The 27,499-nt window shown below is 45.3% G+C and overlaps 1 protein-coding gene across 4 annotated transcripts; it reads right to left on the reverse strand.

The window, feature by feature from the left end:
- Positions 1-354: 354 nt before the first annotated feature.
- LOC140913649 (uncharacterized) lies at positions 355-27,332 on the reverse strand. 4 transcript variants are annotated; one of them, XM_073350398.1, is made up of 8 exons: positions 27,258-27,332; positions 17,552-17,637; positions 12,470-12,612; positions 7,548-7,689; positions 6,345-6,436; positions 5,662-5,788; positions 5,135-5,248; positions 355-4,782 (listed from the first exon to the last, which is right to left on the reverse strand). In XM_073350398.1, exons 3-8 carry the CDS (start codon positions 12,554-12,556, stop codon positions 2,387-2,389), a joined length of 2,958 nt encoding a protein of 985 aa, XP_073206499.1. In that variant the 5' UTR covers positions 12,557-12,612; positions 17,552-17,637; positions 27,258-27,332; the 3' UTR covers positions 355-2,386. The 4 variants fall into 4 exon arrangements, with proteins under 4 accessions (XP_073206499.1, XP_073206497.1, XP_073206498.1 ...); XM_073350396.1 differs by having other exon boundaries at positions 12,464-12,612; XM_073350397.1 differs by lacking the exon at positions 27,258-27,332 and adding an exon at positions 17,840-17,990 and having other exon boundaries at positions 12,464-12,612.
- Between the last annotated feature and the right edge of the window lie 167 nt (positions 27,333-27,499).

Genomic DNA, 27,499 nt, shown 5'->3' on the forward strand with positions numbered 1-27,499 from the left:
TAGTTCTCCATATCTTAGGCGTTGTCTACATTACAGGGTATCAATGTGCGATCGATCCTCCAGGGATCGATTTAGTGGGTCTAGTGAAAACCCGCTAAATTGACCGCCGATTGCTTTCTCGTCGACTCTGGTACTCCACCGGTACAAGGAGCATAAGGTAAGCCGATGGGAGAGTTTCTCCCATTAACCCCAGCACGGTGTAGACACCATAATAAATTCACTGAAGGCACGTCGACTCCAGCTATGTTATTCACATAGCTTGAGTTGCGTAACTTAGGTCGACTTAGCCCCATAGTGTAGACCTTCCCTTAAGGCTCTTTCCTCAGTTCCCTCTTCCTTGTAATTTTCCAAGTGTTTGAACACCAAGTAGTTAATCATTGTTTATGGCCTTTTTTGGACATTTTTATTCATTACATATCTTTCAAATATGTTGCGGTTAGTACATTGCAAAAATATATCTTATATAAAATATGTCATCAGTTACTGCATTGTAAAATTCCATTCTTTGCTAGATAGCTTTATGTTAACTGCAAAGCATCATGGGAATCTTGTCCCAAGGCAAGCCGTAAAAATCTTTTCTGACCTATCTTTAAGTGTCAACATCTGTGTCTGTTCCAATTTGTTTATACCATCACATATACCTCAGTTGTTTACAACCTAGTTACTTCCTTGTTTTGTTCATACCACTCGCATGTCCCTTACACAGCAAAATATTTAGGACTTGCAATTAATGGTTAAAACATCAGTCTCAGTACCTCTCCATTACTTTTTTCACCAGCAAGCATTGCAATCTGTCACACATATCCTTTATACATTTTGTATAGCTGCAAAGCCTTAGGGGCCTTCAGTTCATAAGCTAACAAATCACACTCAGGCTTAACCAGCTGTAAGTTAAACAGGGCATTTTCTGTTTTCCAGTTCATACCCAGCACTCTGCCCAACTCTGTTTTTAGGAGTAAATTGTGAAACATTTTGGGCAGCAATTCCATGCAGGATGAGCGGCAGGTCCCTGTACCAAAGATTATGGGTATTTTTTTCAGACACCGTCAGTGGACTCTGGAATGCACAGCTCAGGGAGGAAGTAGGACTTGCATTACCAGTTACACTGGCACAATTAAGGGTACCTGCCACACAGGAAAAATCACAGTGTGCCTAACCCCTTACAAGAGCCATGGAATAGACTGATGCTGGGGATGGAAGATCCAGGTGAAGATGCACTCATAACGCCCCATATTGACACACTTATTCACAGGAAGTTATGCCACTATAACCATACTGGCAAAATTATACCAGTAAAACTTCCGGAGTAGATAAACCCTGAGACATGTTTAAAAAACACAGTTGCCTCAGTACCAAATAAAGAGGTAAAATAACCTCTCTGTTCCTACTCGAGATTCCCCTGTTTATGCATCTCGGGATTGCATGAGCTCTTTTGGAGACAGCATCATACTGGGAGTTCATAGTCAGCTGATTATCCACCACACCCCAAATCTTTTTCAGAGTCCCACGTTTCCAGGATCAAATCCCACATCCTTTAAGTATGGCCTACGTTCTTCATTCATACATGTATATATTTACGTTTAGCCACATATAAATGCATATAGTTTTCTTTTGCCCAGTTTGCAAAGTGATCCAGTTCACTGTGAATCAGTGACCTGTCCTCTTCATTATTTACCACTCCTCCAATTTATGTGTCATCTGAAAACTTTATCAGTGATCATTTTATGTTTTTTTCCAGGTCATTGATAAAAATGTTTCAAAGCAGAGGATCAAGAACCGATCTCTGCAGGACCCCACTAGAAACACACCCGCTCAATAAGGATTTCCTGTTTACAGTTACATTTTGACACATCTCAGTTCGCCAGGTTTTAATCCATTTATAAAGTGCCATGTTAAAATACCCGTGTCTTCATAATGTCCGGAGGATGCTATTTTGTTCTGTAGTGTGTTCAGGGGCCGGATGGAATCGTCCCACTGGCACAGCCAGTCAGGAAGTCCTATTCAGGGCTCACATGGGAATGCAATCCATAGATGGCATGCCGCTGGTCAACTTGCAAAATTCAATTCCACTCCCCTGAAATTCCCACTAACCATCCCCAAAACCGTTGAAAGATCAGTTCCTCTCTTCACCAGCTTTGTCCCCCTCACACATCTTACTCCCATAATCAGAAACTAGGCAATACTACCAACCCATCCTCCTTAAACCTTGTATTTTAGAATAAGTATGAAAGGAAAAGTGTTTCACCAGAATCAAAAAAGTACCACTCCATTATTTTCTATTACAGCTGTAGATCTATTTAATCTGAAGCTACATTTGCTGTATGGTATCAGAGGGGTAGCCGTGTTAGTCTGGATCTGTAAAAGCGGCAAAGAGTCCTGTGGCACCTTATAGACTAACAGAAGTATTGGCGCATAAGCTTTCGTCTGTTAGTCTATAAGGTGCCACAGGACTCTTTGCCACATTTGCTATATGGGGTTTCTTTTTCAAGTGGAGTTTTGCCAAGTGTTTAACAAGATTTGATCGGTCATTGAAGCTTTTCCCACATTCAGTACATTTGTGAGGTCTCTCTCCCTGATGCACTGACTGATGCGTGGTAAGGTGGGACTTCTGAAGAAAGATTTTCCCACATTCAGTACATTTGTGAGGCCTCTCTCCCTGGTGTATTAACTGATGCTGGGAAAGGGCGAACTTCTGACGAAAGCTTTTCTCACACTGCGTGCATTTATAGGGCCGCTCCCCGGTGTGGATCCTCATGTGTTTAGTCAGGGTTGATTTCCGCCCAAAGCCTTGCCCGCATTCGGTGCATTTATAAGGTTTGTCCCCTGTGTGGGTTCTACAGTGACTGGTAAAGTGTCCTCGCAGCCTGAAGCTTTTGTCGCAGTCAGGACACTGATAGGGTCTTTCCTCCCTGTGGATTCTCTGATGCATAGTAAGGTATGAGTACTCACTGAAGTTTTTCCCACAGTCAGTGCAGCTATAGTTTTTCTCCTCTTTGTGGGTCCTTTCATGTCTGCTGAGTATTGACCTGTACACAAAGCTCTTTCCACAGTCAGCACATACATAGGGTCTCTCTCCTGTATGGTTTTTCTGATGCCTTCGAAGGTGAGCATGCTGGTGGTAGCTTTTCCCACATTCAGCACAGCTGTAACGTTTCTCTTCCAGGTGGATTTTCTGATGCACAGAAAGGGCTGAGTTGCTACTGAAGCTTTTCTCATTGTCACCATTTGTGTTTGTTTGTGCTCCAGTATGGGTCTCCTGGTGCGTGATGGTGCTTTTCAATTTCTTGGAATCTCTTTCACATTGATTAGATATATTGCCTCTTTTGCCTGTAGGGTGTCTCTGCTTCCTTCGTGCCATGCCCTGACTTCCACAGCCTTCTCCCTGCTCAGGACCTCGGGGTCTCCCTGAGAATGTCCTCTGTGGTTCTGCTCCGGGAGGCCCTTCCCGCTGGAGATTCTTAGCTTCATCTTCACTCATGATCCCATCATTAAACCCTCTAGGTTCCTCTTCTTTGTGGATTCTCTGATGCTGAATAAGTCTCTCTCTCAGGACAAATTGCTGGCCACAGTATGGACACTTATATGGTCTCTCCACCCTGTGGACTATGTAAAGATGATATACAAGGATTGTCTTCTCTCTGAATCTTTTCCCACACTGAGTACATTTATAAGGTTGTTCCATTCTGTGACTCATGGAGTGATCTTTGAGCACTGAACTCCGACTGAAGCTTTTCCCACATTCTTTACATTTATAAGGTCTCTCTCCTTTGTGAGTCCTCAGATGTATCTGAAGGTATTTTTCTTGAGTGAAGCTTTTCCTACACTCACTACACTTGTAAGCACTCTTTTCTGCACCAGTTTGATGATGCTTAATAAGGAGAGAGCAGTTATTGAAACTTTCCCCAAGTTCAGTGCCTGTATTTGGTCTCTTCTCCATGCAGTCTCTATGCTGTGTGCTGGCGTCTTTGGATTTCCTTAAGCCTGTTTTGCTGCAAGTGGATTTACTTTGTCTCCAATCTGGAGGGTCTCCATGCTGCTCTCTCACCTTGCCCCTACTCTCACGGGCATCTCCCCACCCAGGGCACTGGGGTCTCCCCGACAACATCATGTCTGGCTTTGCTCTCCCAGACCCCTTCTTCTGGGGATTCTTGTCCCTGTTCTCACTCACAATCCCATCGTTGAACCCTCTAGATGCCACTTCGTTGTGGATTCTCTGATGCTGAATAAATCTCTCTCTCAGGATAAAGAGCTGGCTGCAGTCTGGACATTTATGGGGTCTCTCCGACTTGTGGACTGTGTAACGGTGAAGAACAAGGCTTGTCTTGTGTCTAAAGCTTTTCTTGCATTTGTTACATTTATAGGGTCTCTCCCCTCTGTGAATTTTCAGATGTATCTGAAGGTATTCTTGTCGAGTGAAGCTTTTGCCACATTCACTACACCTGACGGCACTCTTCTCTACACTAGTTTCCTGACAATGTTGAAAAAGGAGCGAGCTGTTACTGATTCTTTCCCCCAGTTCATTGATGGTATTTGCGGTCAACCCAATATGGGTTACCGGGTGGGCGTTGGTGTCTGTGGATTTCCTCAAACCTCTTTTGCTGTGAGTAGAATTACTCCTGCCTGGAGAGTCTCCTCTCTGCCGCCCCACTCTGTCCTGACTCTTACTGGCATCTGCCCCACCAGGGCACCGCAGCCTTCCTGAGAACATCCTGTGCAGCTTCACTCCCACAGCGCCTTCCTGCTGGGGACTCTCCTCCTTGTTTTCACTTGCCGTCCCGGTACCTGTTGAGAGAGAGAATCCAGATGGGATTCACTCCATGCGTTGGAGACAGAGGGGGCGGCAAAGGGATTTATCATTGATAACAGAACCTGATAGGCAGGAAGTATATTCCACCAAGTGGCAGAGGAGGGGCAAGTTCTGCCTCAAAGTCCCATCTGAGCCCTAAGAAAAAGGCTGAGGGAGGAAAAGGCTTCTGCCAGGGGTCAGGCAGAACGACTGGGAGCCAGGAGGACAGGGCACAACAGTGAGCCAGATGAGATGGGACAGAACAGGGGGAGGACTCCGTGGGTTTGCTGGGACCCCAGCTTTCCCCAGTCCCAGATTGTTTCTCAGTTGGTGTCACTCATTCCTCACCTGTCATAGTGCCTCTTGGGATTTCCCTTTCCTCAGAGCCCTGGATATCTGGGATCCACAACTCTTCCCCTTGCTCCATCTGGGACAGCACATCTGGTTTAGCGATTGTAAATCCTGCTCATTGGAAAGAGGTACATGCATCACAACGTGTTAAGTTGGGGGGAGGGATAGCTCAGTGGTTTGAGCATTGGCCTGCTAAACCCAGGGTTGTGAGTTCAATCCTTGAGGGGGCCATTTGGGGCAAAAATTGGGGATTGGTCCTGCTTTGAGCAGGGGGTTGGACTAGATGACCTCCTGAGGTCCTTTCCAACCCTGATATTCTATGATTCTAAGTATTCGTCAATCACTTAACTACAAAGAACATTCCAAGATTTTCTTTGCTGAAGGGGAAAGACATAATCCATATAGTTTATAAAAGATTCGTGTATCACATTTTAGCAAGCAGGCTGTATGGTGGGAAATGAGCTGTGTTGCTTATAAAAGATTTAGGCCATGTCTACACTACGGGGACGATAGCAACTCCTCACCTAACGAGATGAGAGTCTTGTAATTCTCCTGCATGACATCTCTGTAGAGTTCCTTCTGCTTTTCACCTAAAAGAGCCCATTCATCTTCAGAGAAGTACACGGCCACCTCCTCAAACGTCACTGGCATCTGAAATGACATGGGTCTTCCACTCAGCACCTGCCTGGTCTGGCCACAATCCCACCATTCAGGCACAAGCTGAGCAGCAAAGGGCAGAGCCATCACCATCAACGCAGCACGGGAGGAGGGGAAGGAATCCCATTTCCCACTATCTCATCCTCCTCCACACAGCAAGAGATGCCAGAGTCAGCCTACCCATCCCCTCAGAGCTCTTAGTCCCAATCCAGGCCACTCAAGCAAGCCCCTGGAGCCACAAGGGAGCCCCACTCAGCACATGCTGTTCCCACGATAGTCTCACCGCTCAGTCATGGGATGTACTGCTAGGAGCTAATCCTGAGCAACTGGAGGGGCATGAAGTGAGCTATCCGGGATGTTGGAAAAGCTCCATATGCACAAGACACCTCCCAAAGAAAGGGGTGTGATTATTTTATTGATGGGGAAGAAAAAGTTGGGAAGACCCTTGAGCAATGGAGGAGCCAGGAGGAGGTGAGAGCAACGAGCGAGGACAGACAAGGAAGCAGCATGGCCTAGCAGGAGGAACTGCGCGGACCGTTTCACAACTCACCATAAAGCTGAACCTATGGAGCGAGGCCACCATATCCTGGTCTCCTTCATTCCCCTTATCGTAAGAAACAATCAAATAGGTCGCAGGAAGATCTACAGGATGACAAAGATACCGTTAGAGCAGTGGTTCTTAACCTTCACTGCAGCTTGCACCCCTTTGGTTCTCAAAATATGTTCTCGCTTATCAAAAATCGTTGAAGTAGGTCAGTTCTTTAAACCTAGATATATCATAACTATAGAATGAAAGAGAGAATTATATATTTATTTTAATTTCGCAGTAATTTTGTCGTTCCATTTGCGTTTCTTTGGACATGGCAAGGGTTACTGAAATGAAAAAATATATATAAAGATAGGGGGACCTATACACTTTTAAATGCATATTAAATATATGTAAAATAGTTTTATGTTATTACTCACCACAAATAATAGTACAGTAGGCACCCAAAAATAGGCAAGTACTTCCCAGAGATGTTGGAGTTTTGCTGTGGAAGTAAACTGTAGCCAACGCGCTAACAGTTAGCAGCTAACTGAATTCAAACAAAGCCACAGCGCTGCCACATCATTGTCTGTGTATGCATCAAGAAATACCCCGCAACTGCTGGTACACTGTATTTTGTAGCGAGATAATTTCACTACAATTAGCTTAAAAACTTGAAAATAAATTTTTTGTTTGTAGATTACAGTCATCCTTAAAAAAATGTATAATGCTAATAAATACATAGGTTTCATGAAACAAAGCAGTTGTACTTATGTGCCTGTGCTTAATTTGTGTTTTCAATGATTTACCTTCTAAAAAAATTTGGCATGTCTCACACCCCCAGAAAGGGCATCTCGCACCCCCAGGGGGTGCGTGCACCCCAGGTTAAGAACCACTGCGTAAGAGGGACCCACACAGACACATATGCTCCTGGACCTCACGACTACTAGGAACAGGGATTCACCCAGCCTCCACATGCCACTAGACAAGCAAATGCTGTTCCGATGATTTCAAACAGGCTGCCTTGGGGACTCCCCTCCATGCTCCGATGAAGTGAGCTGTAGCTCACGAAAGCTTATGCTCAAATAAATTGGTTAGTCTCTAAGGTGCCACAAGTACTCCTTTTCTTTTTGCGAATACAGACTAACACGGCTGCTATTCTGAAACCTCCATGCTGTGATATCCATACTCCGCAACATCACCGCATCTCCACACACAACTTATTACCTAGTTGCCGTGAATACTGCAGCTTCTCTCTGAGGTCACAGCTCAGTTGTGGTCCTGGGTGGTGGAAGCTCTGAGACCTTGAGCTGGACAGCGGCTCCATCGTCTCAGAAATCCCTTCTCTTCCGATCACACAAACTGAGACCTGGGAAACAAATATGTTGTTAGCTCTGTGTGAGGGACAAAGGTATCATCTGAGGGGCAGTGACAAGTGCCTCTCAGATTCTCTACTAAACAGAGTTATTGAAAGCTGATGGGCCTGCCACACACATGAAAGGGGCTCTGTGTCTCCCCCACATTTCCATCTTCCAGTTTTCACCAATATCAGTTGGGTTCTGCCCATTGATGACTAGAAGAGATCCCTCTGTTTTGTATTTCTTCCTTGTAGCCTTCTGCCCAAACCAAGCCTTCTTCCTTCCTGTGCTGCTTTTTTCTTCCTAGTGAACCCTTTCCGCACTCAGGTGATGTTACCTCAATTCTGGCTTTTATTGGACTGGTCATGGCACCTAGGAATATCAGATCACAATTGCACTCATGCAGGTAGTTGGCTCTTTTTATGCTTTTTAATTAAGATTATTATTATTTATTGGTATTACCCTAGAGCCCAGGAGTCCTAGTCATAGGCCAGGATTCCATTGTATTGGGTGCTGTACAAAGAGAGAAAAATGACATTTGATTCCTGAAAGAGCTTCCCTTGTAACATAATCTCTCTACATTTGAGGAGCATCACTCAAAGGGGTATCCAATTTTCTCAAGAGTATGAATTAACAGAATTTTATTTAATTAAAATCTTTTTGTTTGAACCTCGACCAGATCCAGATTTAACTGTTCCTCTTTCAAGACCCTTTTTGGCCCAAACAAAGTTTTATACCCGTGCTCTACATTTTCCAGTGTACTTGTCTTTGGTAGTGAGAGATTAGCTCTAGTTTGATTTAATTGAGTGCTTTTCCCATAAAGGAACTCCAGTCAACATCATACCAGAACGGTTAGGTTACCTTTGGCCTCTGTGTCAGACAAAGCCTTGTCATAAGAAGATGCTGAACTCTGGAGTAACATTAAAATACCCAGAAAACCATCTGTTCTATGTTTCTTGTTAAATGAGAAAGCCAGTCTGATGTATGTCAGTATGATTTACCCGTGTCCAGCTTCATGTTTCAAGATGTATTTGTCATATTCAGATCAAAAAAGTTTTGACCCTCAAAACTGAAGACACACTTTGTTTTACATTTCACATTGATCATCTGGACAAGGGTGCCTGCTTGCTAAGCCATCTCTTACTTAGCGGGTAGTAATTTCCAAACTATGCTAGTATAATCAAGGTATGGACTAAATCTTTACAAATTCCCTTGGTGCTTTTGTCTGAAGACATTGGCCAGCAATCTTTAATTACCGACGCCGGCATAAGTTTTAGTGGAGATCAGGCCTTAGTTCCTCTTTTAGAGTATAATCAACTCTTGGCTGCACACCCAGAAATGCAGCTGGTGCTCTTGCTTTTTCACTGTTTCTTTTGCTGGACGCGCACACAAGTCCATGGGGCCGGATGCACTGTATCCGAGGGTGCTAAAGGAGCTGGCGGATGTGATTGCAGAGCCATTGGCCATTATCTTTGAAAACTCATGGCGATCTGGGGAGGTCCCGGATGACTGGAAAAAGGCTAATGTAGTGCCCATCTTTAAAAAGGGAAGGAGGATCCGGAGAACTATAGGCCAGTCAGCCTCACCTCAGTCCCTGGAAAAATCATGGAGCAGGTCCTCAAGGAATCAATTCTGAAGCACTTAGAGGAGAGGAAAGTGATCAGGAACAGTCAGCATGGATTCACCAAGGGCAAGTCATGCCTGACTAATCTAATTGCCTTCTATGACAAGATAACTGGCTCTGTGGATGAGGGGAAAGCAGTGAACGTGTTATTCCTTGACTTTAGCAAAGCTTTTGACACGGTCTCCCACAGTATTCTTGCCAGCAAGTTCAAGAAGGATGGGCTGGATGAATGGACTATAAGGTGGGTAGAAAGCTGGCTAGATAGTCGGGCTCAATGGGTAGTGATCAATGGCTCCATGTCTAGTTGGCAGCTGGTATCAAGTGGAATGCCCCAAGGGTCAGTCCTGGGGCCGGTTTTGTTCAATATCTTCATTGATGATCTGGAGGATGGTGTGGAGTGCACCCTCAGCAAGTTTGTGGATGACACTAAACTGGGAGGAGTGGTAGATACGCTGGAGGGTAGGGATAGGATACAGAGGGATCTAGACAAATTAGAGGATTGGGCCAAAAGAAATCTGATGAGGTTCAACAAGGACAAGTGCAGAGTCCTGCACTTCGGACAGAAGAATCCCATGCACCGCTACAGACTAGGGACTGAATGGCTAGGCAGCAGTTCTGCAGAAAAGGACCTAGGGGTTACAGTGGACAAGAAGCTGGATATGAGTCAACAGTGTGCCCTTGTTGCCAAGAAGACCAATGGCATTTTGGGATGTATATGTAGGGGCATTGCCAGCAGATCGAGGGACGTGATCGTTCCCCTCTATTCGACATTGGTGAGGCCTCATCTGGAGTACTGTGTCCAGTTTTGGGCCCCACACTACAAGAAGAATGTGGAAAAATTGGAAAGCGTCCAGCGGAGGGCAACAAAAACGATTAGGGGACTGGAACACATGACTTATGAGGAGAGGCTGAGGAACTGGGATTGTTTAGTCTGCAGAAGAGAAGAATGAGGCGGGATTTGATAGTTGCTTTCAACTACCTGAAAGGGGGTTCCAAAGAGGATGGCTCTACACTGTTCTCAGTGGTAGCAGTTGACAAAACAAGGAGCAATGGTCTCAAGTTGCAGTGTGGGAGGTTTAGGTTGGATAGTAGGGGAAACTATTTCACCAGGAGGATGGTGAAGCACAGAAATGCGTTACCTAGGGAGGTGGTGGAATCTCCTCCCTTTGAGGTTTTTAAGGTCAGGCTTGACAAAGCCCTGGCTGGGATAATTTAGTTGGGGATTGGTCCTGCTTTGAGCAGGGGGTTGGACTAGATGACCTCCTGAGGTCCCTTCTAACCCTGATATTCTATTATTCTATTTTTACCTTAAATTAAATTTTATGGAAGCAATAACATAAAGGGATAGTTCCAATAAGTAACCCCAGAACATTTAACTCCAAAACTCCTTGTTGAATCTAATTAATACTCCAATTTATGGATGTTAGACTGACTTTGCATTCACAATTGGAATTGCAAGGTTATACATACCAAATATAAAACTACCTAAGCATAACATAGGATCTTTTAATTTCTCACTTGCATTTCATAGAATTATAGAAATGTAGGGTGGCAAGGGGCCTCAAAGGGTCATCCAGTCCAATCTCCTGGGCTAAGACAGGACCAAGTAAACCTTCTAGACCATTGGTTCCCAAACTTTCCGGCATCACACCCCCTTTTTAATTTTCAAGAAACCCTCACGCCCCCAACCTCTCCTTTTAACAAATGCAATTCGTAATTTAAACCCCCTGCTCCTTGTCCCCTGACTGCTCTCTCCCGGGACCCCACCCCCTATCGAACCCCCACTGCTCCCTGTCCCCTGACCGTCCCCTTGCCGAATCTCTGCCCCATCCAACTGCCCCCTGCTCCCTGTCCCATGACTGCCCACTGGGACCCCCTGCCCCTTATCCAACCCCTCCCTGCTCCCTTACCACGCCGCTCAGAGCAGCAGGAGCTCGCAGCCACACCGCCACCTTGCCTGGCAGGAGTGGCAGGCCAGAGCGCTGGCAGCGCAATGCACTGAGGCTGCGGGGGATGGGGGATGAAGGGGGACAGCAGGGGAGGGGCCAGGGGCCAGCCTCCCCGTCCGGGAGCTCAGGGGCTGGGAAGGACAGTCCAGTGGGCCAGATGTGGCCTGCAGGCCATAGTTTGCTCACCTCTGGATTAGCTTGTGGTTCCTGAAGTATTGCAACTGGGGCTCCATGCCGACCTATTTTAGGGCCTCCCTGAGAATATGCCTTGGCGAGGGGCAGTAATAGAATATTTTTGATGTATTTATTTTTTTAGAATTCCCCTGATTGGGCTTCTTTTGGGGTTAATTTATTAGCTCCCCCATTTTTTGTAGCATAGGGTTTTAATTTTTAGTGAGCTTTTATTTTTTTTACTTTAATTGGCATCCTGGCACAGCGATTGTTACTGCTAACCAGCGGATGTATTTTACCAGCGATGCATACCTAATAGGTGAGCCATTAGAAGATGTGAACCCATTTGTTTTTCAACGTGGTAGAAACTTTGCGAGAGAATTGCATACCCATACGGAGTTTGCAAACAGACAGATACTTTGGTATGTGGTGATGGAGAACTGCACACAGTACTCCAACACACAAGCCACCGCTGCTAATTTAGCATATTGAGCCAAATGTGGAATGCATGAATATGCCTTCTTCCAAGGCTCTTTTTTCTCCTCAGGAGGAACTGCATAGATTTTAAGTCCGGTATAAGGTTTGCCCTGATGGTAAATAACTAGTTTTCTGGATTAATGGTTGGAAAAGGTTTTTTTTTCCTTCCCCCTTAGATTCAACTGCTTAAGATCGGGACACACATGTGGCTCCCCTTGGTACAGTAGGGCAGTTGGTAACAAAGATGGTGTCCTAACAGGTTTTACTGCAATAGTTTTTGCAGTACCAATGCCCAGTGGGCTAGGCGAGCATTTGAGACTTGCCCATCTTATACCCTATTGGACAGTAAGAACTGAAGGGGAGTGTGCAATGAGTGTAATATGATTGGGCTGAGGCCAATTAAAAAAAAAAAGTATTGTATGGCCTAACTGGTGGCCGATAGGTACTTTTACAATTGTTATACTTAAGTTTAATTGATGACATTAAACATGAGGCATAGGCCACAGGTCTGATTTTTTCATGCCTCTCTTGTGAAGCCACAGCCGCTAATGTATTAATGCTTACCACTACCTTTAGATGATAGAATATCTTAGGATTTGAAGTGATCAACACCAGAGCCTTGACAATGGCCTGTTTTAGCTGGGATACTGCTTCCATGCGTTGTTCATTTCATTTTCATTGGATACTTTTCTTTAACAGTTGGTACAAGGGACCTGCAATGGAAGCAAAATTGAGAATGAAATTCCTGTGGTACCCAGTTAAACACAAAAAGGATTTTAAAGCCGTTTGGTCCTGTGGTAAAGGCAATGTTTGAATTGCATTTACTTTTTGTTACGCCAGGATTTTACCCCATTTTGTCAGGGTCAAGCCCAAGAAAGAGACACGGTCAGCCATTAGCTGTGCCTTGGCCAGATTGCATTTTAGTCCTGCTTCCTTTAGGATCTGCAGGAGCTTGACAAGCCTTTTCAGATGCTCCTTCTTGGTTTGTGTTGCTAAACAAAGGTCATTTACGTATTGAAACAGAATAGTTGGTTTAGAAAATTGCAACAGTACCCACCTCATTTGCGCATAGAATAAAGCTGGAGAATTTTTGTATCCCTGGGGTAAACATGTTTAGGAATACTGGACCCCCTGGAAACTTAAATGCAAAACGGTACTGTGAAATGCGGGCCAATGGTAATGTCCAAAAGCTGTTACTGATGTCAAGGACAGTAAACCACACAGCCTCTGGATCAAAGGACTCGATTATATCTGGCATTTTGACCACTGTAGGGGCACAAGTGACCTGATTTAGGTGTCTGTAATTAATTGTGAGACGCCAAGAACCATCTGGTTTCTTCACAGGCCAAATAGGGGAATTGCCAGTGGAAGTACATCTACGTAGTATTTCCTGTGTCAGCAAAGACTTGATAGTCTTTTCTAAGTATGGGTTTGTCTAGTTTGGTCTGGGCTGATACATCTTTTCCTTTTACAACAATAGTGACTGCCATACATCCACAATCATGTTTGTGTTTAGCAAAGGCATCCACATGCTTGCGAAGTAAAGCCTGTAACTTAGGTTGGTTTGCATGATTAGCCACTATTTTGTTTAAATCATACCCCTCCACTGGAGACACCATGCCAGTGGCTTCTGAGACTCAATCTCCAACTCCACTCCTAAAGATACTGTATCAGCCTGAACTAACGCTCTCACCCTACTTTTAGTAATTGGCCCTGCAGGTTTCTCCATCTTCATCAGTTTCACCATGCCAATAGGGATAGGAACTGATTCTTTGTCGTCCTCTAACACATTTTCTGTCTTTTCCAACTCTTCGATTCTTTTCAACAGCCGACCTTGGTCTGATTTGTAGCCGTCCAGCGATTTTAAGCTGGCATTCACTTGCTCCTGCCAACAACGTGCTTCCTCTCCTGCTTCCTGTATTTGGTACCTGCACCGTTTTAATGTTTTCTTTATCTCCTGCTTCTTTTGGAAAGTACTGACCGCTTCTCTGACGCTACATGTAACCGATTTGTTAAATCCTGAATAACCTTTCCTCTCTCATCCAAAGTTTGCTGGACTTTTCTGAGTAACTCTAATTTTTTATTCAATTTCTTTCCCAGCAAACTACAAGCCACGAACAGACATTCAACAGCTATTCCCTTCACCAGTTTAGCCTTTCTTTTTTTTTACTCTGTTTCTACATTAAACACCTCACTTACAAAACCCCATGGGTTACAATGTTTAGAGATCATTTAGCTATTTCTCAGTTGTACTAAACCTCCTCCATGTTCCTGAATGTATTTTCTGGCAAAGTTTTTTAAAGCCGGACTGCGGGTAACTCCAACAGACTCTACTCTTGACCTTGCTCCACTCATCTTAACACGTAACGTAGAACTTATTTCAATTCTAAAACTTCACTACTGATGAGCCTATGTAATAAACTATATAATGAACACTCTGCTGTTCTTTACTTTGAAACTGAAGGCATCTCTTCACAGAAACAACAGGAAACAACACCCTAAACTGTTTTTTACACTTAGTTCAATAAGTCCCAAGTAAATGATAGAGGGGTGGGGGCGTGTTCTCCTTTCTTCCCTCGATGGCTTGTAGCTGTTCGAGAGGTCTCTTTCCCTCTGTCAGGGCCTGCCAAACAGCTGGGGGAAACTGAGGCAGACAGATCAGAGGTGCAGCCCAGGAGAGTTGAGGGGACTGAAATAAGGTAACTCGAAACATACAAGTTCTGAGTTACTGCAGCCTCTTGGCAGCAATTAATATATAGATTTATTAACTCCCCTGCCACCACTACTGTGGGTCATCGGGCCTGATGCTACTGCTAATATCTTATTGGTGCCATTCATTATAACTTCAACCTTCAACAAAGCCCCTTAAATGCATGTATCACTTTAAATAATAACACTATTACTCTTTAATCTTGCAAGATTAAATTCAAAACCTCTAAGCTAAAACTCTAAGTCTAACTACAGTACATAACAGGAAATTCTGGGATCGCTGCCAAGAAGCAGTCACAGAAAATCAGGTTCCTGTGTTCTTAAGAGTGAGTGAGTAAAACGCACAATCTTGCTCTCTAATTCTAACTCTTCACTTATGTTTCAGGTGAGATTTCCAGAGGTCTAAAGATGCCTGGAATCCCTGAAAATCCCTGTCACACACTCTTTGAGTGTCCTACCTGGCTCGCCAGTCTGTTGCTTGATTTAGGAGGTTAATAATACTAATTTGGATAGTATGGGTTTTAGGCTCAGCAGTTTGTTTGATTAGAAGATAATAAGGTTCTTGTCCCAAATTAGTATCCACAGAATTTACAAAGGAGCCTAGGGGTATGATAGGAAGCTTACACTGAGACAGATATAGCCTTAAAGACTTTTTATTAAGATAAATGAAGTAGTAATTAAATGGTAAAATAGTCAGAGTTACAAAGTTACAATTGTATTAGTGCTATTCAAAAGATACACATGGTATTATGGTATTATATGCTACAAAGCTTTGCTTAATATATTCATACCCTTCCTTGATAACCCAGTGGTGAGAGACACAGGATCAGCCTCGCGTTTGGCAGTTCAGGTTCGAGTGAGAGGCGTAAAGCTTAGAAGAAGCTAGAGCTAAGAGCTATCGAAGCTAACTTAGAGTTTACTTAACTAATTTAAACTTAAAATTAAAAGCTAATACAGAAAATTAAGAACAAAAGCTTAGGGAAACCAAGTTTAGCCTAGTCCCCTTGGAACTTAGAAAGTTCTAAGAAAAACAAGTACAGCCTCTCTAGCAAGGCCCTCTTTTACAGGGCACAGGTGTCTGAACCCTCCTTCTATGCTCAAGCTTTATTTCCCACCCACAAAAATGTTAGGGTACACTTACTCCATGGGCTAGTATGTTTGTGTATATTGATGACATGTACATACATATTAATGACATTAGATCATATACACACATGTTATTTTTATTCTCCCGGTTATTTCAGTTCTTTCCTTGTGGTGTACCTGTTAAATTTGAGAGTACAGACTTGGAAACCCCCTATGCCATTCTACCATTATCAATCTACCTAGGTGAAAGGTCTCAGACATAGATATGCTAACTTTGTCTTAGCTCAACATACAGGATATGGCCTGTAGGTCCCTTGCATTACAGCCAAACTTACTTTAAGTATTTGGTTTATTGTAATAGGTTTATAGATTTATATTAAACTATAAAAAAAGATTATATGTATATGTATGCAAGCAAGCAGGTTAATACTATAGGCTACACCCTCCTCCTCATTTAAAGCTGCACATTTACATAAACCATGAAAATATCATACACAAGTGGTTAAAATTGCTGACTTGCAATCCCCTTGAGGGATTTTAGCCCTATATTTTTCCTCCTCTTAAAAAGATGTAGAAGGCTAACATTCTTTAGAACCACTGTTGCATTCATGAGCCATTTATAACACTCAAAGGTAGTAAAATACACTGGCATTTTAGTCTATGATAGACCTTGCCCACCAACATTTCACAGCCACTGAGGCAATTTAGCCCCTCCCAGAGATCTAAGCTGAATCACTAGAACTGTGCTGATTCACATACACAAAAACAACCACCGACAAATTGTGTTGTTTTTCCAATCACAAAAAACTTGGGGGCTGCAACAACCATTTCCGATGCTTTAAAACTCAATGTATAGTCAATGCAGTAGCCTCCCTGAATTAAGCTGGCATTCTGTTAAAAAAGAGTTACTCATGATGTTGTCTGAGCAGAAGTTTGCTTTAGCAGCTTAACCTTTACCAATTTAAAACACTTTATCACTTTTGCATTTTGCTTAAAAATGCCTTTACGTCGAAGGTTCAAAGTTATTACCAGTTACAGAAACTACAAACCTTAAAATACACAAAAGAAAAAGAGAAACAAAGCATTTGTAAAAAGTTTTTAAAAACAGCAATAACTCTCAAACAAAATTGTTAAATGCTCTGATTTTTCAAATAAGAACATTAGCAGATGACTTTGCATGCTTAGCCCAATCAAACAAGCTGAAACACACTTGGACAACAATTGCTAGTTTGCCAGAATTTTCAGCTACTGAATACATACCTTAACCTTAACCAATTTTGGTCCAGTGATTTCTGATCCCACACTCCTCTAGTTTACCAGACACAATCGTAACACAATCCTAGAGTTATAGGATTTACAAATCTTATTTGATTAGATGCTTTCAAAATCACAGTTAAACCTCTCAGAGGTTAACAAAGCTAAGAACTTACAACTCACTACTTTTTTAGCTAAAACAAACTTAAAACTGTGGCTGGATGGAAAAACTTCCCCCATTGATTTCTGATTCCACATTCCTCTTGTTTACCAGGCATGATCTTGACAGACTTTTGAGTTAGATTAGTAAGCCTGTTTGTTGGGAGTAACCCAATCTGTCTGTCTCCCTTTTGAACCGTTTCCCATTGGCATTTGTTATAGGTGACTGGAACATTTTATAAAATTTTAGCAGTTTTCCCACAGTCCTGTACTGCCCCAGTTATTACAACATGTGGACCTGTAATGTAGTATTTATTACCACAGTGCCTCAGAGGTTTACTCATGGACCACAACCCCATTCTGCTAGGCACAGCAGTGTGAAATGCAAGTTTGGATGTAAATATCACTAGGCAGAATGGCGACTAAAAGGAAATTAGTACGTACAGTTTTCTTTGTCTAGCCATGGACTCCAGTGGTTCCTCTTGCCATTGCTGAGTCTCTGAGTTGATTGGGTTTCTTCCTGGTGCTTTCTAGAGATTGGAGAACAGAAAGATTCTAATAGAGTAAAATACTTCTGTAACTCAGGAAACACCTTTCAAATACAGTCGGTTTTCAACCAATTGCACCAAAGAAATTATTTCTTCAGAGGCTTTCACGGGGAACTCTGAGCTTAAAGCAAACTCTATTGCTCTGTGTCTGCAGCTGCAGGGAAGAACTTCCCACTTCACTCACATCAGAGTCCTGAGCTCCTCCTCCTTTTTCAGCAAAAAATGATTATCAGAGGAGAGTTCTTTATAGTTCTTTCCATTTTCAACCAGTCAGACTGAAGAAATTATTCTGCGGAGTCCTCACCAGGAAGCTTTAACCTTAAAGCAAACTCTACCCCTCTGGGTCTGCTTGTTACAACAGGAACATGCTGGAGTAAGGAACTTCCCCTTTTTTCTCCCCCACTCAATGTCCTGAGTTACTTCTCCTTTTTCAGTAATAAGCAATAAGATATGGATATTCCACCTTTCCCTTTTCAAAGTATATAGTTGGCTAGTGTAGAAGGGACTGACAGTGAGAGACAGAGACAATCCTTTTTTTGTTCATGTAGATTAAACATTTGCCTTATTAGCTACTGCTTTGTAACTTTGTCATTTCTATAGTGTTATATTTTCTATTTTTACATGCCTTATCACTTTCTTAAAGTGTCCAGTTTGAGGTGCCAGATTTTAAGACAAATTGGAGAGGAGAGCAAAGAAAAAAAAATTCCTCATAAAATAGGCTTTCTGAAAGAATAAAAAAATCTGAAATGTTTGGTCTTGAGAAAGGGAGACTGAGGGGGGACCTGATAACAATCTTCAAATATGTGAAGGACTCCTTTAAAGAGGATGCTGATCAATTGTTCTCCTTGACCACTGAAAGCAGGAGAAGAAACAACTGGCTTAATCTGCAACAAGGGAGATTTAAGTTTGATATTAAGAAAAACTTTCTAACTATAAGGATAGTTAAGGCCCAGACCCAGAACAGGTTACCTACACAAGTTGTGGAATCCCCATCATAGGAGGTTTATAAGAACAGGCTGCAAAACACTGGTTAGGGATAGTCTAGGTTTACCTGGTCCTGCCTCAGCATGGGAGATGGACTAGATAACCTCGAGGTCCTTTCCAGCACTACATTTCTATGAGTGAATGATCTGAGAACTAAGCGGCCATCTCCAAGCTAGGCTCAGAAGCCTTTTGACTCATTGGCTCAAACATAACTCCATTGCTTCTATTGGCCAAGCTGATTGCACACACATTTCTCCATTCCCTTCCCCAAGCTTCCTTTATGCCACCATCCCATCTCACTCTATTTCAGGGACTCCCTACAAACCCTCCCCAACCCTTCCCCCATATCAGGGGCCCAGTTTGCCACCTCACTTCCCCCTCTGCCACATGCGAGGGGATCTGTGTGCCTCCATTCCCCATACCAGGGTCCTCCATTGTCCCAGGCTCTGTGTGCCTTCCATGCCTTACAATTCTGCCCCACCATTCTTTCTTTTCCTTTGCCGTTAAAGGTCTGGTTGGCGGTGCAGCAGGAGCCCGAGGCTAAGGGAGGCTCCCTACCTGCCCTGGCTCTGCGCTACTCCCAGAAGTGGACACCAGGTCCCTGCAGCCCCTAGATGCATGGGCAGCCAGGGAGGCTCCGTACGCTGCCCCCGCCCTGAGTACCAGCTCTGCAGCTCCCACTGGCCAGGAAGAGTGACCAATGGGAGCTGTGGAGGGCAGCACCTGTGGGTGCAAAGGCAGAGTGCAATGCGCAGAGCTGCCTGACCACCCATGCACCTACGGCCTGCAGGGACCTGGCGGCCACTTCCTCAGAGCCACGATAAGCGCCACTGATACCCCCCCACACACACACACCTGCACCCCAATCCCCTGGCCCAGCCCGGAGCCCCCTCCTACACCCAAACCCCTCACCCCCACACCCCTCAACCCCCTCTCCCACCCCCAGCCGGAGCCCTCATTTTCCCCACACCCCAGCCCGAAGTTCCCTCCTGCACCCCAAACCCCTCATCCCCAGCCCAACCCCAAGCCTGACAGAGATTTCTTGCCCTGCAGGGGTAGCCTGTGAACTTTGAACAGATAAACTTTGCACAGATAAACGACCCAACGAAAACTCCAAGTACTTGGGGAGCTGAAAATAGAGTTTAAGGGCAAATTCTGACCACAGGTACATGAGTCAACCACAGAAATGTCCTGGCAACAAACTGATGTAGATAACAGGTACATGAGATACATGTAAGGCCAGCTTGCTTGCTTGCCTATATATCTCCTTATGGGTTTGGTTATTTGTTTTACTATAATAGGTTTATATTAGAGAATATTTTGGCTGTAACACAAGGAACCTGCAGGCCACATCCTGTACGTTGACCTAAGGCAAAGTTAGCATACGTATGTTTGGGACCTTTCACCTAGATAGATGGTGATGAGCTAAAGCATAAGGTCCACGTATGGCTGCGACCTTTCATATAGAGGATGGCTTAAAGCAGGTTGGCATACAGGCTCTCCTAAGTTCATACCATTTTAAACTCAGCAGGTACACCACAACTTGGAAAGAACTGAAATAACCAGTTAGAACAGAAATAACAAATGTGATACCTAACCACAAAAGGGCTATGGTAACAAATTGACGTATGTGATAATAATTTGAGATCACTGATATACTAACCTATAGGAAAAAAAGACTCCAACATTAGTAAGGCGAGGAAATACAAATAAGGAAAAGGGGGAAAATCCCCTACTGAATATTCATCAAACATAGTGGCGTCAGCACAACGTATTATAAAAGTGGCAACCAGCCTAGGGGCAGTAGGAGAGAGAGATGTAGTCCTTGGGAGGTGCCAGAGTGATGGCCACTGGTGATGAGGGGGAAGGTGATGGCGATGATGAAGATGATGGCTAACATTTCAGGTTGTTCTACAGGAGATGGTGTGAGTAAATGGACGTGCAGATGTATATTCTGTAGTGTATCTATCTTACTAAGTTGGGATGCTTGTGACTGTGCTAAATGTATTAATAAACTATATTTGTAAATATAAGAGTTCTTATAGTGTGAGTGTTGCAACTGTGCACATCAGGGCTATTGTAAGTAAAAACCTGAATGGAGGTGTAGTTTTGTCTTTATTGAACTCTGCATTGTAGAGAATTGCATAGAATTTCTATAATAAACAAATATTTAATGTACATGAAACACTGAACATGAAATTTAATGCACATGAAACACCAACTAGGCAGAAAATCAACCATTGTTCCTTATATATTGTTCCCTCCATTGTCATTGTTACTAGGCATGTAAATAGCATGTAAAAAAAGTAACCATGTAACCTATTAAAATTCTATCGGTTAAATGTTTAACCAGGGAACTAGGGGTGCAGGGGGTGCTGCAGCACCTCCATGTTTTATGTGGGGCTCCGCTGCCGCCCGAGGGCTCTGCTGCCACCCACGCCCAGCATCCCAGTGCACCTGGGGTCCCAGCTGCTAGCCCCCTGGGCGCACGGGGCGGCAGCTGGGACCCTGGGGCGCACGGGGCAGCAGCGGAGTTTAATCGTTAACGGAAACCGATAAGCATCAAGCTTATTGGTTAACCAGTTAAACTTTTACATCCCTAACTGTTACACATATTGATCCAGTTTTCAAAACAAAATTTGTACTTCTCTACTTTGGTACAAACACATAAGCACAGCGCCCCCTGATATTCCAGAGACATTTTCTCAGGCCTTTTCCTCACTGCTAAAACCAAGTGCCTTGGCCTCGGTGTGTTTTTACCTCAGAATAGCTCCCGCACCTTAAGTTACCCTGAAATTAAAAAAATACATAAATCACTTTTAACAGTGAAGAAAAGGCCTAAGCACTAAATTTACAACGGGACTTAGGTGTTGTGACGCTGAGCATTGCATTGCCTATGTTTTTGGTGCCTAAAAAGTCACAGGAACACCTCTGTGATTCACAAAGCTTGAGTAAGAGACTTATGCTTCCTATACAATGAACAGGGAGAGAGAGGCACCACAGAGTGGGATCCATAAAAGCCAGGATGCTAGATGGGGAGCCACCTAAACTTGCTGATGGGAGACACTCACCAGAGGGGTGTGTACTAAGCCCCACTCCTCAGACACTGTTCATCCCCAAGTCCACGAACGGGAACCCTTCTCCTAGAGCCAGGTAACCTAGAGGCCCAATCTGTTTCTTTTGAGAATGAGCTGGGTAGGTGCCTAACTGCACACAAAACCGCCAGAGGAGGAGGTAATGCCCACCTTGTAACTTTTAACCCAGGGGTTAAAGCACTGACATGAGATCTGGGAAACCCCTGTTCAAATATTTTCTCCCCTTCTGCCTGAGGAAGAAATTGATGCTGGGTCTTCCACATCCCAAGAGACACAACATCACAATGTTTTAAGTGACCTGCAAATATTTTTGTTGCCACCTATTGAATTGTAACCTCACACCTTTTCAAATATCGCAATCTGGTCTCATTAATATTAGTATCATAATATATGAAAAGTGTAAGAAGCAAAGCTATGTTTGTAAGTTATATTTTCCTGAGAACACATAGTAAAAGAAAAGGCTTATATCATGTGTGGTTAGCAAGCAGGGAGAGGTGAGATCAAAGGGGAATCTTTACAGTTAGAGCACCAAAAATATGGATCAACTGGTTAATTCTAATAGGACAAGAGAGCCACCACTTCATATGCATTGCTCATAGAGTGGATCACTGTACAGCTAGGCCAAAACCTTCTGTGTGCACAGCAGGATCTACCAGTGTAAGTGCGGGGGGGGGATGATCCCGCTGTTGTAGAAGCCAGGAAAGTTCCCTACACTACCGTGGTGGAATCAGACAGCAAAAGGATCCGAGTCCCCGCTCCCATTCCCTTTACATGGAGACCTGCCTGACCTCAAAGACTCCCCTTCCACTCTTCTGTGCAGACTCCTTGTAACCCCGACAAGGCTGGACCCAGGATTCCTGGGGGAGCTTAACCCACAGTCTTGTTGTGCTCCCTTAGGACAGGCACTGGGGTGTCCCCACTCTGAGGTTCTCTCTCCCCACCAGGTACTTCCCTGACCAACTGATCACTACATTTAGTTCAAACCAAATACAATTTATTAAACAGCAACTGTGAGAAAAATAAGGGAAAAAATAGAAAAGGTTAAAGGAACAAAGGACCCCACCATATGAGCATGGGGAACACCATAAACAGCCATAAACGTTCACAGTCTGTTTCTCACACATCCCAGGCCTCCTTCTCAGGCCTTTGCTGCACTGTGGTGATACCACAGGTCAGATACCTGCTCCGGTGGTGGCCACACGCCCTCAGGCTATAGGTGGCAAGACCCTTCTCCCTGTATTGGCCCTCCCATAGGGTTCACATTAGGGTTGCCAACTTTATAATTGCACAAAACTGAACACCCTTGCCCCACCCCATGCCCTTTCTCTGAGGCCCCTCCCTCCGTTGCTCGCTCTCCCCCACCCTCATTCACTTTCACTGGGCTGGAGCATGGGTTTGGGATACGGGAGGGGGTGAGGGCTCCAGCTGGGGGTGCAGGCTCCAGGATGGGGTCAGAAATCAGGGATTCAGGGTGCAGGAGGGGCTCCAGCACAGGCAGGGGTGCAGGCTCTGGGAGGTGGCTCAGGGCTGGGGCAGGGGTGCAGGCTCCAGGAGGGAGTTTGGATGCGGGCTCAGGGCTGGGGCAGGGGTTGGGGTGTGGGAGGAGGTGCAGGCTGTAAGAGGGAATCAGGGTGCAGGAGGGGGTTCCGACTTGGGGCAGGGGGTTTGGGGTGTGGTCTCTGGCCAAATGGCATTTAGCTCAGGCGGCTCCCAGTTGGCCGTGCAGAGGGCTAAGGCAGACTCCCAGAAAGCAGCTGCCATATCTGGATCCTACGCAGACTGGTGGAGGTGCAGCCAAGCAGCTCCACGTGGTGCGCGCTGCCCGTGCCTGCAGGCACCGCCCTGCAGCTCCCAGCCAAAGGGACCTGCAGAGGCCACACTCAGGACAGGGGCAGCTCGCCCTGATCACACCTGCGCCTAAGGGCTGCAGGGACATGCCAGCCACTACCGGGAACTGCGCAGAGCTAGGGCAGGCAGGGAGCCTGCCTTAGCCCTGCTGCACCGCTGACTGGACTTTTAACGGTGCTGACTGGAGCTGCCAGGGCCCCTTTTTGACCGGCTGATCTGGTCGAAAACCGGACACCTGGCAACCCTAGTTCCTGTGCCCTCTCCAGTCTGGCAACGTCTCCCTGCACTGGGCCCTCTGCCCAGGATTCCCCTCTCACTCTCCCCAGCTGCTCACCTCATTTGGCTGCAGTGTTACTTGTGGTACAGCCAGCATCTGCTATCCTGACTCTGACCCCACAGCTCCCTGCTGTAGCTCAGCCCTGGCTCACCATGGGCACAGCTGGTCTGTGCTGCTTCAGACCCCTAGCTCTGGCTCCTCTGCCTCCAGTTCAACCTGGCTCCTCTGGCTTAGTGCTGCTGCACTGCCTCCAGCCCAGCTCAGGCTGCTGCTCTCCTTAGCTATGCCCTGATCTGGCTCAGGCAGCTCCAGCTCACATAGAGGACGGGCCCCCGAGTTCCTGACTCCCTCACTGGCTTGCCTGCCCTGTCAATCGGGCTGACCTGGAGCACTGCCCTCTCCCCATTGGCCCTGGGGACTGTCAGTCTCAGGATCCTGAGTTCTCATCAGCCCCCCCCCCTTTTTATATTGGGAGAGGGCCAACCAAAAAACCCACTAATTTTCAGTAAGATGCCAAAAGCCCCATTATACATGACATGATGAGGCCTTCATTCTCCTGCTCATGAAAGATGTCCTGACCAGTGCAGGGCAGAGAGAAGGAAAGAGATCGCCTCAAAATTTAACCTTTAACCTTATATTTCAATTTATTGAAATTTTCTTGGGTCAAAATTGATACCTGTGAAATATTGCAAATGCTTTTCTACAGGGGACAACAATCAGAAGAGCTAAGATGAGTGCTCCACTGCTTCTCCCCTTCGCTTTGGACTTAAAAAATCAAATGTGGATGGCACCTGGACTATACAAAACTTTAAAAATGTTGAAAACAAGTAAAAGCCCTGATGATTAATAGTTTTTAGGGGAAACACTCCTACAATCTTCTATGATGGCCCTCTCAGTGCAAAACTAAGGCCAATTCTGAAAGAGAGCATTCACACAGAGGTGTAAGGCATTGTAACTTATGTTCACTAATGTCACACCTTTAGTGTCACACCATGTAGACTAGCCTTTAATAACTTAAAGGGAAGGAAATAAGTGAAATTAAGGGAGGAAAAATCTCTATTAACGCTTTAGTTTAAAATGTTTTAACTGTTTTTTCCTGATACCCACGTAACTGGGGGGCTGCAGGCATTCAGACGCAAATACATCTGATGGCAAAGGAGCAGTGTTAGCCACATAATCAGTAACAGGGTTGTCAAGTTCTGAATAATAATGGTTCATTTAACATCTGTGTCCTAGGTGCTAAGAAAAGGGATGATTTTAATCACATGCATTACCTATCCCACTGTAAAAACACAAAAAGAAAAGGAGTATTTGTGGCACCTTAGAGACTAACCAATTTATTTGAGCATAAGCTTTCGTGAGCTACAGCTCACTTCATCGGATGCCACGAAAGCTTATGCTCAAATAAATTGGTTAGTCTCTAAGGTGCCACAAGTACTCCTTTTCTTTTTGCGAATACAGACTAACACGGCTGCTACTCTGAAACCTGTAAAAACACAGTGGACCCAAAGCACTTTTAGTTTCACCAAAAGACAAGCTAGGTGATATCACCACCATGTCCCCACCCAACCAATGCAAAAAAGTAACAGTATATTCATTGTTTAAAAAAATCCTTGACTTTGGCAGTAAAGAACAATAAACTTGTCAGAATGAAGAACATCACTGAAATGTGCCATAACAAAATATACATAAAAGACAATGAAATTAAAATATGTAATTAGAAGAATAAACAGTTTGGTACAAAAATTAATATCTATGTATGCAACAAATGAAGTAATAGTAGAGGAAAGTGTAAACTTCAATATTTGCAGGATGGGGAATTACTTAGAGAAATAAGAATTTTTAATAAGTTTGCAGTTACAAACAGGGGGAGGAAAACACATTACCAGAAGTCCAAAATGGTGTTGAATGTTGTAGGAATGTACAACTTTTTTCAGTATATGGAATCTTTGGGGTAAATACAGCAAAAGCATGAAGCTAGTATGCCCTAAAGGCTCAGAAACAAAAAGGCAAATTAAAAGAACCCAAAATGTATGTATGTGTTTAACTTCATGACTTTTAGGTGTATAACTCATGATTTTTGAATGCTTGTGGTTGTCAGTCTATCTTGGGGCTTTATACCTATATTTAGTAAAAAAAAAAAAATTACAGTAGAAATTTGCCTTTGAGAAGGATTTACATAAGATAATTTTTAGATATATAGGGCCAGGTATTTAGATGACTAGTGGGATGTTCAAAAGCATCTAGGTGCTTTCAACCTTTACAAAAACTGGCCTTTAATAAATCTTTGGGAACCAAATAGTACACTCCAGTGGTGAGGTGAAATAGCATTAGGGTTCTGGATAAAGAGACAAAGTAACAGTTGACAAAGGCCATCCCCATTGGCAGATCAAAGGAAAGTGAAGAAGTTTGGACAGCAACCCAGAAAATCAGTCCACCTTGAAGTCCTCTGTTCCCACAGCACTAAACTTGTATATCAATAAAAGGATTAAAGACAAAAACGTAGAATGAAAATCTAACACAGCAAGACAAACAGGAAGCACTATACTAGAAACACCGTGAGATAGGACTGCTGAAGCTAGGAGCACCTATTAATATGACCAGTGATTATTTCCTATTAAAATAGGAGTAGCACAAGGGCATCCAGCGGCGAAACGTTCAGGAAGGTAAATGAGGGGATGCTCAGAGCCGGCAAACACCGGACAAATCGGCGAAAGGCGGGAAAGGCCGCGTACGGCGGGGGGCTCGGGCAGGGCAAGTCAGAGCAGCAGGGAGGGGGCACTTGGGGCGGGCTCGGAGGCTTTGTGTAGACACAGGAACCGAATCCGGATTGTTTTAAACACGGAACCCAGGGCGCAGCAGTAGCGCCTCGGGGGCGGGGGGGGGTGGATGTTGCAGGGGGGCAGGTCTCCCTTAGCAGCTGGGGACAACCTGCCCCTGCCCAGCGCGGGGGGCGCTTCTCGGGGAGCGGGTGCTGAGCTGCGCCCCCCCGGAAAGGGGGGGGAGCCCCTCTGCCCCCCACGCCCTGGGACTGCGGCCAGGGCAGATGTTCCCCCTCCCCCGGCGACCTGCTAGTCGCCCCGCCCTCGCGCGGGGGTCCCCTCGGCCACTGGCAGGGAGCGCCCCGGCCCCCCCCGTAACGGCCGCCTGCCCCTCCCCCCGCAACGGCCGCCGCGCCCGCCTGCCCCCGTAACGGCCGCCGCGCGCGCCTGCCCCTCCCCCTCCCCGTAACGGTCGCCGCGCGCGCCCGCCTCCACCGCTCCCCTCAGTAACCGCCAGGGCGCCCGCCTCCCCTCTGCCGCGGCAACGACCCCATGCAGACAGGGCGCGTGGCATGGGGCGGGGGGGGGGGAGATGGGAAACCCGCCGCCGCCGCCAGCCCCGCCCCGCGCTCTCACCGGCAGCGCCGCGCGGCCAAGTCCCCGGGAGCCGGGGACCGAGCCTCCCGCCACCCTCCTGGGCTTCCCCCAATCGGCAGCCGAGAGGAGACTGGAATGACAAGCCTGCTAACCAATAGCAGCGTTCTACGGCCCAGGCATCGCCGCCCCGGGCGGGGTGAGGACACGTGCCTCGGACAGCCGGACACGCCGCGCCCCCTACTGGCCGGGGCAGCGAGCCGCGCGGGAAGCTCTCAGCGGCC

The sequence above is a fragment of the Lepidochelys kempii genome, chromosome 6, assembly GCF_965140265.1.
Source record: "Lepidochelys kempii isolate rLepKem1 chromosome 6, rLepKem1.hap2, whole genome shotgun sequence".
In the NCBI taxonomy this organism is placed as follows: Eukaryota; Metazoa; Chordata; order Testudines; family Cheloniidae; genus Lepidochelys; species Lepidochelys kempii.

What these genes read in the sequence shown, in the direction of transcription:
- LOC140913649 (XM_073350396.1), bottom strand. Translation starts at nt 12,556, where the DNA reads ATGGAAGCAGTATCCCAGCTAAAACAGGCCATTGTCAAGGCTCTGGTG. An exon ending in GCAGTATTCACGGCAACTAG is followed by an intron (nt 6,437 to 7,547) that starts GTAATAAGTTGT and finishes GTCATCCTGTAG; the next exon opens with ATCTTCCTGCGACCTATTTG. An exon ending in TCCATAGGTTCAGCTTTATG is followed by an intron (nt 5,789 to 6,344) that starts GTGAGTTGTGAA and finishes ATGTCATTTCAG; the next exon opens with ATGCCAGTGACGTTTGAGGA.